The following is a 13,609-nucleotide window of genomic DNA, read 5'->3' on the forward strand; positions in this document are numbered from 1 at the left end:
ATAATAATGTTCCTAATCAGACATAACGGTGCCTTTAATTAATTATTAGCACCATGTTAATTTCTATAGTGACACCAGCTTTTAAGATCATAATTTTCAAGGCTATTTGTGATTCCGCAGATCGCGCTATATATACAGCGTCATTCTATTAAAGAAGCGAACTTTATACGCAGTTGTTCGTTAATAATTTAGTTGGAAATTTCCTCTACCCACTTTGGCAAGAAAATCAAGAATACATAGTCTTATAGTACTTTATAGTACCGGTACCGTATATACCGTCATATCGACACTGTTCGCACTTTTAGAGGACAATTTTTTTACCATCTTGCATTCAACAACAAAATCTAACTAACCACTAAAAGTCTAGCCTTAGTTCTTATACACTAAAAGATGTTTCATGACATGGAAGCACTTTGTAAACAACCTGATGCCACTCCTCGGCTCTTTAGAGAATCTGGATAGAAATTAACTCATTTAGAAAAATCTCCCAGTGTGAATAGTTTTTAAAAACAAAAGTATTTTTAATCCATAAAAGTTTTTAAGGAAAAGTTTTTAAAAATGAAGTTACAATAAAACGTTATTTAAAATTAAATTTAAAACAATTACACAAAAGCATTTATTTACAAAGATATTTTTCCAAAGCTTTAAAAAAAAATTCAAAATTTGTATAAAGTTTTATAAAATAAAAAAGTTTTTAAAAAATAAAAACTGAAAAAATAAAAATATAAACTGTAATGTAAATTTTTTTTAAATATCAAAAAAATTAAATACAACTAATAAATAAAAAAGAAAAACTAGTAAAAGATTTCAAAAACCTGCAAAATTAGTATAAAACTTGCGTGTCACGTGTTGGCCACAATAGTGCTCTTATATAACCGGTGTAAGATTGATTTTTGGATTTGGCTCTTTGAAATAAATGTTATACTTACTTGTTTTACCTATAGATATGAGCTAAACTGATGTTAGCTTTTATGGATCAACAGCAAAGACGCAGCAGCTTTGGTTTCAACAGTGACAGCCTAACTATAAGTTTTCTTTTTCAACAAAAAGTTTCGTCAGAACTTCACATATTTAGTATCTGGTGTTACACATAGTGTAGCAATTTGCACATCACATTACATTTACAAGTACTGTTATTTTACAGACACAATGTTCCGATTGTGTCTGAAATTCTGCAATCGACATTCGAAAAATCTCTGGCTTTTCGTTTCTAATAGACATTTAAATTTCAATTCCAGTTTTGCTTTATGTTAAACGTTTGAAAGACTATTTCAAGATTGAGTTTTCAGTGTTTAACTTTGCAGAAAAAGAAGGTGTCATTTTTTATGTTTAAACACGGCTTTCGATATAAAAGTAGGCTAACCAAGCAAACATTACTGAGGCTTCTGTAACAACACTATATGTTGCAAGAAGCTCCTTATGCATAAAACACAACTCAGAGAAATTTCACACAACGCATGAAACACAACTCAGAGCAATTTCACTCATTTTATATGTAGATTTTTTGGAGATTTGTTAGCACGAAGAAAGTTGTAGCATTACATTTTGAAAGATTAGTTGGAAATCTTTTAAGCGCAATAATAAGTAAAATCAGGTTCTTTTTTAAGGTTGTAAGCTATGCCTTTGTACAATTATGACACCCCAAGATGGGGTGATCTCATGCAGTTAACGGAGAAAACGAAACGGCTTACAAGTGTTACAACTTCACATCAAACAAAACGGCTAAATTGAGGCACAACGCAGCTGGCTAGAAAACAGTTGGTAGCGGCAACGAGGTCTGGGTCCGGGTCCTCCCTTAAATTCGGTCCTGAGCAACGTTACATTTTACTAAGTAGGATTACACTCACACGTAGGTTACTCGTATTTGGTTGTTCCTATATGCTACCAGTTTCTGAACAACCATAAGTGAAGACATCACGTTTTAAGCTCATAACGTTACTCGACCAAAACCAGTTTTTGCCAAGCGTTGACTTCCTTTTTATGTCTTCACCGGCAATATCTAATTAAAATGTTTCAACAAATTGAAGAATTTGTTTTACAAAACTTAAACTTATGTTTATAAAACTTATACTTACTAGCACTTATGTTTATCACATGAGCATTCTTTAACCTCTGCCGTTATCATTAGTGATAGTCTAAAATTTCATTTTCCCTTTACTTGATCTCTGTTTCGAACAACACGCAAAGGATTCAAAATATTTCGACCGCCTTTGACTGACACAGTGTGCAATACTTACGTTAACATTAACCATTTTTGCCGTACGGTCGTTACATTCTCATGTTCTTTGTACAAACATGCTTTAGAGCAGTGCTTCCCAACCTGTGAGATTGTGCGCACTAGTAGGTACAGGAAAAAATGTAGTGCGGATGATGAACACGGTAACGGCAAAACTCGTCTCTCTGTTAACTCTCTAACGTCTCTCTGTTAGCTTTTTGAGACATCTTTATGGTAATTTTTTTATTCTTTTTTTTATACTATAGCAGTTATTAAAAAGAGCGTGACAGAATGTTCAATGACAAACTGTAGACGTAGCAAAGAGAAAAACAAGAGCAAAGTAACGGAGCACGTTGATATCACGTCATAATAAGGCGATGGTTTATCTCGTTCCTTTATTTAGTTGTAAAGTACAGTCGCGTGCTGTTACAGATACAATTAAGGCCGTGGACTTTTCTTACATTGACGTAGAATTGGAAATTATGAGTGAATTGTGGTTAATAAGTGGAATAAAGATTTTTGTAATATCTTTTTTGGTTGAGCGCGATCCGTCCATGAACTCCGTATCGTTTTGGATATGATTAAGTATGACTCCCATGTTTTGCTTATGGCGATTCTTGCTTGTTTTTAAATTTCCATTTAATTTAACTCTTGTTGATTGTCAATGATGTTAATCATTTACTTGGAAACAACCGAAAGCAATTTGAGTAAGCTAATCAACACGGTGTCACTTGATGTCGAAACGAGGAATGTATACAGTCTATTTATTGCATATAAATTGCATCTATCTATATCGATCTACTATTTCGTTTTCATCATCTCGCTACTCTCGTTAATCAATAACTCAGTTTTTTCCATTAATTGTTTCTGTTTAAAGTTTGGTTCCATAAGGTTCGGTTTTGCTTGCAGTTTAGCTTAAATCATAAATCATTTTGTGACATTAAAGAGTGCGAACCGTAACGAAAAAGGTTGAAAAGTGCTGCTTTAGAGTTTTAGACGCAACACGCAACATTAAATGTCTTATAAACGTTTAAGTTTGGTTCCAGTGTAAAGGCTCTGAAAGAACATTGTGTTTCTTTTCATAACATCGATCCACAACCGTCGTTGAATTTTCTCACAAATCGTTTCTAAAAGGTAACGATGGCAATCAAAACATATGTTGATATACGTTAAAATAACACAATAGTTTAGCTTGTTTAGAAGCTCATCATATGTTTTACTCAGCTTCTCAAATGGTTTTGAGCCTATTTTTATAGTTGATGTAAAACTTATTTTGTGTTATCCACACATTTTCTCATTCAGCAGCAAATGTGGCTATCGGTTCAGTTCAACAACCTAATATATGTGTTTGCTCATGCATTTAAAGTAATAATTCAGACACTTCGTGATAAACTGCAATAAAAGCTAATAGTATAGGTTTGCTGCATTATCGTGGGCTTTCCTCCAAAACCAAAACGGTTTATCCGAATATAGATCCCGAGTTCATTCTCAAGCGATTCTATACAATTTCCAGTGTTTTACCAATTTTACCGTTTATTAAAAACACAGCGTAATGATCGATATGGAATCGATCGCTTATGAAAGTCTTCGTGATCGATGGTCTAAAACAGCACCGCACATCTGCAATTCCTTAAAGTTTTCACTGGAACACTCATGGAATGCTTAATGTAGTCCAAGTTGTGTAATGGTTATATTTTGCTCCAGTAAGCAATGCATTTAAAGTTATATATACAAAGTGTTTCAACACATCTTAAGTAACTTTCAATTATATAATTTGCGTTGGTTTATCGTTTTATAGTGAATCTCTATAGTCAACTCTATGAATTCTTTACTACAATAGGTTTAACCGCGTTGGGTTTGAAAGCCTACCAATTCGAGTGAAGTCGCATCACAAAACCAACCTGCAACATCAAACTTTTGATAGGCAATTGAATAGATATGCTGGTTCGGAAACAAAATTCACCAAAAACTTTTCACCATATGCGTTCCAGAGTTTTTGTAATTTCGAGTAAACAATGAGTTCCTTTATTTTTTGGGAAGTTTCGTGGCCGAAGAAAATGTTGGTTACACTTGTATAAAGTCGCGATGCTGTTACTATACTATACATACAGGTATTCAATTATCGTCGACTCGATCAATACAGTTCTCGGGTGAAGTGAAAGTCAAACAAACTCGGTCCACTCGCATATTTATTTCAGGTTTCAGCAGCGCCACATTTGTTTGAATTTATATGATATATAAGTATTTGTTCTTTACACTACGCTCTGAAAATAAACATTGTGCAACTTATCCGATCAATTCATAAGGTCAATCGAAGAACGTTTGCTAACTTTTGCGATTAATCAAATAAAATTCAAAACTTTCCTTGCTATATTTCAAGTCGTTGCTTCCAGTTGTATTAGTTTCTTTTGTTTGACACAAAACCTGTGTAATCTTTACTCTTGTGATAGCTTACGCTCTAAAAATTTGGTCGCAAAGACTTTATAATTTTGGAATAAGCTTCTCGTAAATAAGACTAAATTACTACAGAAAACTTAAATTATAACAAAGCATTTATACAAAACTAAAACACGTTACATCGGTAGATTTTGGTTCGCTCAGTCTCAAGTTCAGAACCTGCATCTGTAATAATAATTAGAGCTACATGCAAAATTAAAGTGAAATCAATTTATCGAAAAATGTCATGCATAACGTCGGCCTTGATGAAAATTGCGATCCCAATAACCATCAAATGTAACTAGTGCTGACAAATATCACATGTACTAATAAGCTCATAAATTATGCTTGGACAAAACCGTAGAGGTGAAAAGTTTATAAAACAACTTTTGACACAAAAAGAAAAATAGAACTTTGTGTCAGCTCGTATGAAGAGAGATGTACCGTAAACTTAATAGGCACATCCTTTTAACCGGCAAAGATTACACAAGAATAGTAGATATGTAGAGTAGTTTGTATAAGTTTGGGTTTTTCGTCAATAGACAGATAGTGAAGCACACATCAAATAACTTTATGGGTTATCATCTGTAGGGTTACGCACACGTGGCATATCCCTAATTAGCTTTGGAAAGACAATTCTTTTTTTCAGGGTGCTGACGGTGCATGGCATTTGCTTGCATAACTTCTGTCTTCTCCTGTGAGTTTTGTTGGCAACTCTGTTTGCGACTATCATCATCAGTGAAGCAAAGTCGATATCTTTTCCAGTATCATCTGCATGGAAGAATCGATGCAAAAGATTTTAGAGGACATACACAGATACTAGAAATTATTCAAATAATATTTTCTGTAATATACAAATGGACAGAAAATATACTTATACTGTACCTTCTAGATAAGCGTTAAACACCTCGACAAAGTTTTGTATGAACCAAGATCCATGTTCTAGATTACGGAAAGCCACATAACCTGTATAAGCAGTATAACATTTTACAGGTATCTTTTCATAAATGTGTCATCATCATCAATCAAAACCATCAACATGTTTTGAAAATAATACTATGTATAAAAAATTGAAACACTCCAATACTACCATGAGAAGTAGCATAACACTTTATAAAATCTGCTCCAGCAGGAGTGCTTGAAAACTCTCCTTCCGTTTCAATTACATCCTCATCCTGATCCTCCTCTTGAGAATTTTCATTCTCTTCGGTAAATTCCGTAGGTATTGCTTGGGCATCTACTTCAATACAATCCCGCTTGGTATTTGAACTTGGTGGTTTCTTTGCATCAATTTTCTTACCCTTGCATGTCTATAATTTTTTATAATCATGGCATTTCGAGATGTCTAATAGCAAAATGATGCAATAATGAAGCGAACTTGTATGTAGGTTTCACGATTGCGGAACGCAGAAATAAACAAACTATGGGCTTTGGCACTCTTACAAAAACTTATTTTGGTTAACAAAGTTACGGAGGCAGCTGCATGGACATGACCTGTAACAGAAAAATCTTTGGTTTATTTTTTAAGGATTTGCATTCATCTGCAGTAAATCTTTCGTAGAGGGCGTCTTCTCTGACTGGACCATCATGCATCATAATGGTATCTTTGTCGCCATGCGAAAGAACAATCAGGAGCATACAGCTGTCTTCTTCAAAATCAATTTTAGATATTTCCTTTATTTTCTGTGAAATACAGTAGCCAATCTTAATTAAGATAATAACAAAGAATAAATAATCGCAAAAAATAGCCTCTTTTTGAAATATAAGCTTAGATTTTGTAGTGGTCAGATTATTTTCTACGGTTAATGACTTTTAAATTTAAGTTATATGTGTGACAAAATTTAGCACAATATTGTATAAGATTTGGTTTATTCATCACTGATACTGTTTGACATATAACCTTTTTTGGTTTATATTCCCACCGCCTACGCATTTCCTATGTTCTATCGTTTACAATAATTGCTTTGACGTGTTAGTTTATTCTACAAACCTACTTGCAACTCGCCGTCTAATAAAGGGTTGTGCTATTTGTTCCAGAGGACTGTTTGAATTAATTTTGAATTAATTTTGAGATTTGTCCCGCTACAGCTACAAATTCATTATTATAATATACATACAGTGTAAAAGCCAATTTGATCCAAATCTTTGTACACCGTCGTTTTGAAACCCACTTTAATCAGCAAATCTTCTAGTGCCTTTTCGTCTTTTTCGCTTCCTTTTCTTGAATCTATGTACATAGTAATTTAATATAGAACAGTTGGCTGATTTACTAAAGCAACAAAGTATACTTTACGCAAAACTTCAGGTATGTTTAACCTGCACTCTTTGATAAGAGTTAAAATTAAAACATATAAAACTATAGGAAACATTGTTTATTACCGTAATTTTCATCTTCAAAGACGGAGTTGGCGAAAATAAATGCTCTTCCGACAGAAGTAGGATTTATTTCATACAGGTAGGTTTTTGAAGAAAATAAGCTTAAAACGTTTTCCTTCATCGGTCCTTTCGACATTTTTGTTTCCAGCCTGCCTCCTGTCCTACATATGCAAAACTACTTAAAATATCAAATCAGTTAGCAATAATATAACATACCAAATCTTGGCACATGTCACAAGGCTCTGTCTCTGTCTTGTTCTGTAAATCCTGCCCTTATTGCCTGGTGTTTCTGAACATACGAAACAATCTCGTGATTGTTAACGGTGTTAATTATTTACTTACGAAACAACAGAAAGCATTTTGCGTAGGCGAATCAACACGGTGTCATTTGACGTTAAACGAGGAAAGCAGCTTATTTATTGCTGGCTACGTCGGTCTACTTTCTCGTTTGCATCATCTCTCTACTCTCATTAATCAGTAACTCAGTTTTTTTTTCATTAAGTTTTTCTGTTTAACGTTTGGTTCTGTAAGGTTCGGTTCTGCTTGTAGTTTAGCATGAACTTTATATTCTCATTAGAAATGTTTCCTTTAAATATCTATTTCTGTATATTAAATTCCTGTTGTTTGTTTTAAAGCCTTTATAGCTGAGGTATGAGCCAACAAATGAGGATTATTAAACTTGGGCTGATTTTAAACAACAAAGTCAACTTGCTTTGTTCTTTGGTTAAAAGACAAACATTGTTGTATATTTGAGGATCGTCCTTACGGTCGTAGTTCTGCTGTAATTTAGGTTGGTTTTGTTGTGTTTGATAAGTAACAATTTGGAAATAACCAGTAACGCAATTACCATATTAGCCTTCGTTTCAAAAAATCAGTTTTTGTACAAAAAATGTTCTACACTGTTTTTTAAATAAATCAAAACCAGCTCATCTAAACTTGTTTAAACTCATATAAAGTATAAGTTTTCACCATTACAGCTTATGTTGCTGATTATTCAGTATCACTTTTAGTCGGCGGATTAGTTTGGTTTTAATAATTTAGTTAAAAATTGATAAGTTTGTGAGAACTTGTACTTTCCCAAATCCTCATAACAATTGACTGTACACTGCGCACTATGCTGAAACTTTACATTTTGCACAAAATGTTTTCTGATTTTACTTGCATATAAATACCATATAAATACTTTCAAAAATTACTTAAGTGTAACATTTAAAAATTCTACAAAACCAACTTATTTACCATGTAATTAGGGTTTAATTAAATGACAATACATTTAACTGCATTAACCGAATTTGAATCGCCAATTAATCGGTAAATAAGCACTTCGTTGTTTGTGCAACTCAGAAGTCTAACATAAAGGCTAAATGAAAATAAATAAATACAAATTATTATGTGTTTATGCAAATTCAGGTAAATTTAAGCAAAATTTATTAATAAATACATATTAAAACGAAAAGGCGTTAACATACACTGTTCTGCTGTTTACAGATATTTCGTTTATCGTTTATGTAATAAAAAGTACTTTTTTCAATGTTGTAACCTAACAGATTTTCAATACTAAGACTTTTATTTAGGTCAATTAGACATTTTTCGCAATCGTACAATTTTAATATTGTTTTTGAAATAAATTTATTTTACTTGAATTTGTATGATTTTATATAATTGTTTAAATATTTATTTTAGTTCGTGTATGTAATTAAACTTATAAAATTTGTTTTAATTTTTATACTTCAATTTCTGTTAGAAGTTTTGTTTTTAGATCATTTAATATAATTTTGTTACGGTTTACAAAGTATTATCTAAAGCTATTAAAATATTAGATTTTGCATGAATTTGGTTAAATTTCAATTTGTCTAAAATTATGTAAGTTTTTATGGATATATTTACATTTACATTAATTTTTGCAAATTTGTTCAAATTTTGTACGAATATTTTAATTTTATGCAAAATGTAATAACTGTATTTTAAATTTCAAATTTAGCAACAGGCATTTAAGTATACAATTTATCTCGTAACTTTACATTCCAGATTTCTATATTTCTTTTTTAGAATTCTACTCTTCCTAGAATTAAAATGCTTTTGGAAGCTTTTTACAGCAAGTCACTTATTAACGCACTAGTCGCTTTAATCCCTTTAAAGCGGGAAAACTGAAAACAAATCGCAGTGACACTATGTGTAAGCGCATTCTGAGGGTTTGTTTTCTGTTTTGTAAAAGTCAGTCGAGCAGCATTCGAAGACTTTGAGCAAAGCTTATATTTGTGTGAAGTACATGATATTTAAAAGAATTTTCTGTAACAGTGTTTCTATTTCATGAGATTGATTTACAAATATAACAAAATTTTCTTATAATCCTTGTGTCAAAAGTAACCATGGCAATTTTGTGAAACGTCGGCATAAATTAAAATAACGCGTCATCTTCGATTTTAAAAATCCACTTTGTTATTCTGCTCAGGCTTTCAAACGGTCCTGACCATCGTTTATGACGGAGAAAAAATTCGTTTCGTAATAAATTGATACTATGTTTTTTCAGATTGATTTGCCTTAAATCATTAACTACATCACAAACGAGAAAAAAACGCAACTGACATAAAATTCAAAGGAAAAAGGAAAGCGTCGACTTTGAATTTTTTGTTTTAATTCTTTGACATGTTTAATTTGCGTAGTCCATATAGATATTTTTAAACGGTGTACCGACACTTAATCACGCGACGCTTAATCACCGACACATAATCACTAGGACACTTAATCACGTGACACATAATCACTAGGACATTTAATCACGCGACACATAATCACTAGGACATTTAATCACGCGACTTGGATACTTAATCACGCGACATTTAATCACGCGACACATAATCACTTGGATGTCGGAAAAGCGTGAGGAAAATTCAGTAATTCAAGCTCGCGTGCATCTCTCTGTGGGAATGGCGATGTGGATTGTTTTTAAGGTTGGCCTAAAGCCAAAGGCTATTACTATTAGTCTTTCTTTTAGAACTCCCCGACAATTGTCTTTAACTCCGTTGCGCCTGCTTTCTCTATAATGTTTCTTTAAATCAACACCAGCAAATCAACACCAACAATGTGACTACGAGTCTAATGACGAATTAAGAACAGCTGTTCGGTGTTTACCAGCCTTAGCCATGGTCCCTTCCTCTGACGTAGTCGAGTCATTTCTGATCTTAGCTGATAGCATGCCCGATCACGAGAAGATGCCTGAGCTGCTTTCGTATTTCGAACACACATATATCAGAGGCAGACGACGTCCGGGACGTGGTGAACATTACGGCTCAGCCATCTTTCCAATCGAAAGTTGGAATCATTACGAAGCCAGGGCTGGTTGCATTGCAAGAACCACAAATGCAGTCGAAGGTTGGCATTTTGGTCTCCAAGTGCTTTTTGAATGCCATCACCCGACATTGTGGACTTTCATACAGGGAATATAAAAAGACATTCAAATGCAATGTGCAACGATTCTGCAAGGAATTGCTGGTACTCAACCTTCTATTCCAATGCGGGACAAGGCACTGAAACTGCGTATGCAAAACACAGTTGACCGTTATCTGTCAAGCGAGATTTTAGTCTATCTTCGTGCAGTTGCTCACATTTCCCACATTGTAAATGTGTGATTAAATGTCGCGTGATTAAATGTCCTAGTGATTATGTGTCGCGTGAATAAATGTCCTAGTGATTATGTGTCGCGTGATTAAGTGTCGCGTGATTAAATGTCCTAGTGATTATTTGTCGGTGATTAAGCGTCGCGTGATTAAGTGTCACCAAACCTTTTTAAACTATACATCTCGTTATTTGCACAAAAGTAAGTGCAAAATGTGGATAACAGTAATAACATTGTTTAAATGGCTTTTTTCTTTAAAACTAGTCAGATATAGGCCAAAATTCCTTTACAGAAGATTATGACGAAACTATATTATGTGATATATTTGATCGACATCGGCGCCAAGGGCAAGTGAAATAACAAACTAATCGTAAAGATAACGATGTTGTTCTGTCGATTACAATGGACAATTTATGGGCTATTTTTAAAGGATTAGGGTAACTGTCACGCAATAGATTACCAGAAGCCATTGAACTAAGTCTACTATGGTGAAATAATGTACAAATCATCTACACATCGATATTGCGCTGTATTTGTTCGCCATGATACGCTAAAAGGATATGCTACTATTTCTTTGAAGTACCTTTTCTGCTCCTGCAAGTTGTTAATGCACTTGGTGTTTTACTATGATTAAGTATTTTTTAATTAAAAATAGAAGTACAAATGAAAAAGCCATTATATGACAAGCGTGTAACTGTTCTTTTCTTGATTTTTAGACATTCTAATTTTTGAAATATACTGGAACATTTGTTTCAAGCATATTTGATATTTCAATTATGTTGATTTCATAGTTCATGTTGATTTCACAGTTGATATTTCAATTATGCCGAGATTTATACAGTATATTGGTGTTGTTGTGAAATAATTTTGAATTCCAAGAAAAACGGATAACTGCTTATGAAAAGGCCAAAGACAAAAATGTGCATAGCTAAAAGATCAAAAGAATATCCTTTCGTAGTTTCAGTCTCCAAATTATGGGATTAGCAAACACAAACCCACGTAGTTCAAACGTTCACGAAATTGAAGGAAACGTTTCAGATCACTCTTTTGGGTTTAATGACATTGAAATTGATATTTAGTTGTTTGACATGTAAGTCGAAAAGCATTTAAAACCACTCTTGATTATACCATAATTTACACTCAACGATGTTATATGCTACCCAAAAAGCAAATAAACCATACAGTATACGGAACACACACGAAGAATATCTTACACCAGGAACTAGTCCGAGAATAACATTTTACAGGGCTATCAGAGAAATTTTACACTGATCCTGGTATACCTTGGACCGCCATCTAGACCTACAGGCACGATAAGTATTTGCACAACAAAGCTTAAATGACAAATACGTTCCAATATAAAGCCATCACTCGGCAAGACCTGACCAGCAAAGGTATTTGACCATTGCAGCATCAAGGGTGTATTATATAGGCTAAGCTTTAAAATATTTTAGGATAGCATTTGGATATTTTCACTTCGTTTTCAGATTTATCGTTGCGACCAGGCCTACACAGAAAATGTGGAAGATACTTACATGCATCGCTGTTGTTCTTGTGGTGTATCAATTCAAAATCACAACAGGTATGCAGTAGTACTGTAATGTGTACATTTCTGTCTTTGTTTATCTACTGTATTAATATAGTAACATTGTAAATGTTTATATATGCAAACATGGATGCATTATGTCTTATATCGCTAAACTCTTTCTAATTTGTTAATGTGGAGTCTAAAGCTTGCCTTAAAAGTTTAGATAAAATTTTTTTTTTATTCGAAAGAATGCAAGAATTAAAATAGCAATCATTTTTACTTACAAAACAGCGGACGGCATTATCGATGGAAGTCAGGAACCAGAAATAAAAACGGCAAACACGGCATTGAATGACGACATCACAACTACTCCGGCAGCTACAGCTCGGTTCAAGACACCACCAAGGCCAAAGACATTGAAGGCAATGGCAGAAATTTTTAGTTTAACTATTTGCTTTGTTTATATATTATTACTGAAATATATTTGTTCGCTTTATGTATCCCGGTGTATCATTCCGTAACAGTTGTTATATATCTGCTTTTGTATTTCTTACAGATCAACTTCAGAAATGTGATGCAAATATGCATGAAAAGTGGAGCATGCAAACGCTTGAACAAGTCTATGCGGACCTGTAACAATGTACTTTGTATCTTCTGTCAAAAAGCTGTTTGCAATTCGGTGTTACGCAAAGAATCTCCCTTGTAATTGATAAATTAAACATTTTAAAACCGATATCGTATTGGGAGAGAGGAAATGAATTGTACATATAAATCATCGACATCTTAAAAGCACAAAATATCATATTAAATATAAATTTGTACGTCGTTTAATTCATTTTTTACGCCTATAACTCACTTTATGTTTTATTTTTTTAAACCAGTAACTCATTTTCGCAGTTTTTATTACAGCTGCTTCTCCTTGTGTATAACTTTGTCTATATTTTGACTTTCACAGCGTTATTGATGCAGTGAAAACGAGAGAAATTAAAACGAGCACTATATATGTGGTAATATATATATAATACTACTGCATCATAATTACTTTGTTAATCTTCCGTATCTCACAATTTCTTTCATATTTAGCGCAAAAAATAACCTGTTTTGATGCATGATAAAATTATATCGCGTAGCTGTTGATGCTGTCAGTTTAATCAATAAAATTAAAATAACACGTCGCTTTAATGCAACATTGACAAGCTCAACGATATTTTCCTGTATTTAAGCCACAAAGTATAAGTAAATATTATACATACAGTAGTGATTCATTCGTCCGGATCGGATTTTCACAAATTATATCGTTCTTCGTAAGTGTGTGACGTACTGACGTATATAACCCGAAGAATCACTTTACTTTTTTATCACCTAAATGAAATACATCGATACAGACTAATACATTAGCTATAGACAGAGCAAGACTGTACCCACTAGCATCAAAATA

At 33.2% G+C, this 13,609-nt stretch overlaps 2 protein-coding genes across 3 annotated transcripts; one reads left to right on the forward strand and one right to left on the reverse strand.

Annotated features, from left to right (window-relative positions):
- Positions 1–5,207: 5,207 nt before the first annotated feature.
- LOC143460524 (caspase-6-like) lies at positions 5,208–7,293 on the reverse strand. The gene is made up of 6 exons (XM_076958061.1): positions 7,031–7,293; positions 6,769–6,878; positions 6,146–6,334; positions 5,742–5,961; positions 5,537–5,617; positions 5,208–5,422 (listed from the first exon to the last, which is right to left on the reverse strand). The coding sequence occupies exons 1-6, from the start codon at positions 7,161–7,163 to the stop codon at positions 5,223–5,225; spliced, it is 933 nt and encodes a 310-aa protein (XP_076814176.1). The 5' UTR covers positions 7,164–7,293; the 3' UTR covers positions 5,208–5,222.
- A 292-nt stretch (positions 7,294–7,585) lies between these two features.
- LOC143460525 (uncharacterized) lies at positions 7,586–12,900 on the forward strand. Of its 2 annotated transcripts, none has more exons than XM_076958063.1 (4): positions 7,586–7,817; positions 12,131–12,225; positions 12,463–12,593; positions 12,728–12,900. In XM_076958063.1, the coding sequence occupies exons 2-4, from the start codon at positions 12,162–12,164 to the stop codon at positions 12,875–12,877; spliced, it is 345 nt and encodes a 114-aa protein (XP_076814178.1). In that variant the 5' UTR covers positions 7,586–7,817; positions 12,131–12,161; the 3' UTR covers positions 12,878–12,900. The 2 variants fall into 2 exon arrangements, with proteins under 2 accessions (XP_076814178.1, XP_076814177.1); XM_076958062.1 differs by lacking the exon at positions 7,586–7,817 and adding an exon at positions 10,905–12,037.
- The last annotated feature ends 709 nt before the right edge of the window (positions 12,901–13,609 follow it).

Source organism: Clavelina lepadiformis, chromosome 5 (genome assembly GCF_947623445.1).
Source record: "Clavelina lepadiformis chromosome 5, kaClaLepa1.1, whole genome shotgun sequence".
Lineage (NCBI taxonomy): Eukaryota > Metazoa > Chordata > Ascidiacea > Aplousobranchia > Clavelinidae > Clavelina > Clavelina lepadiformis.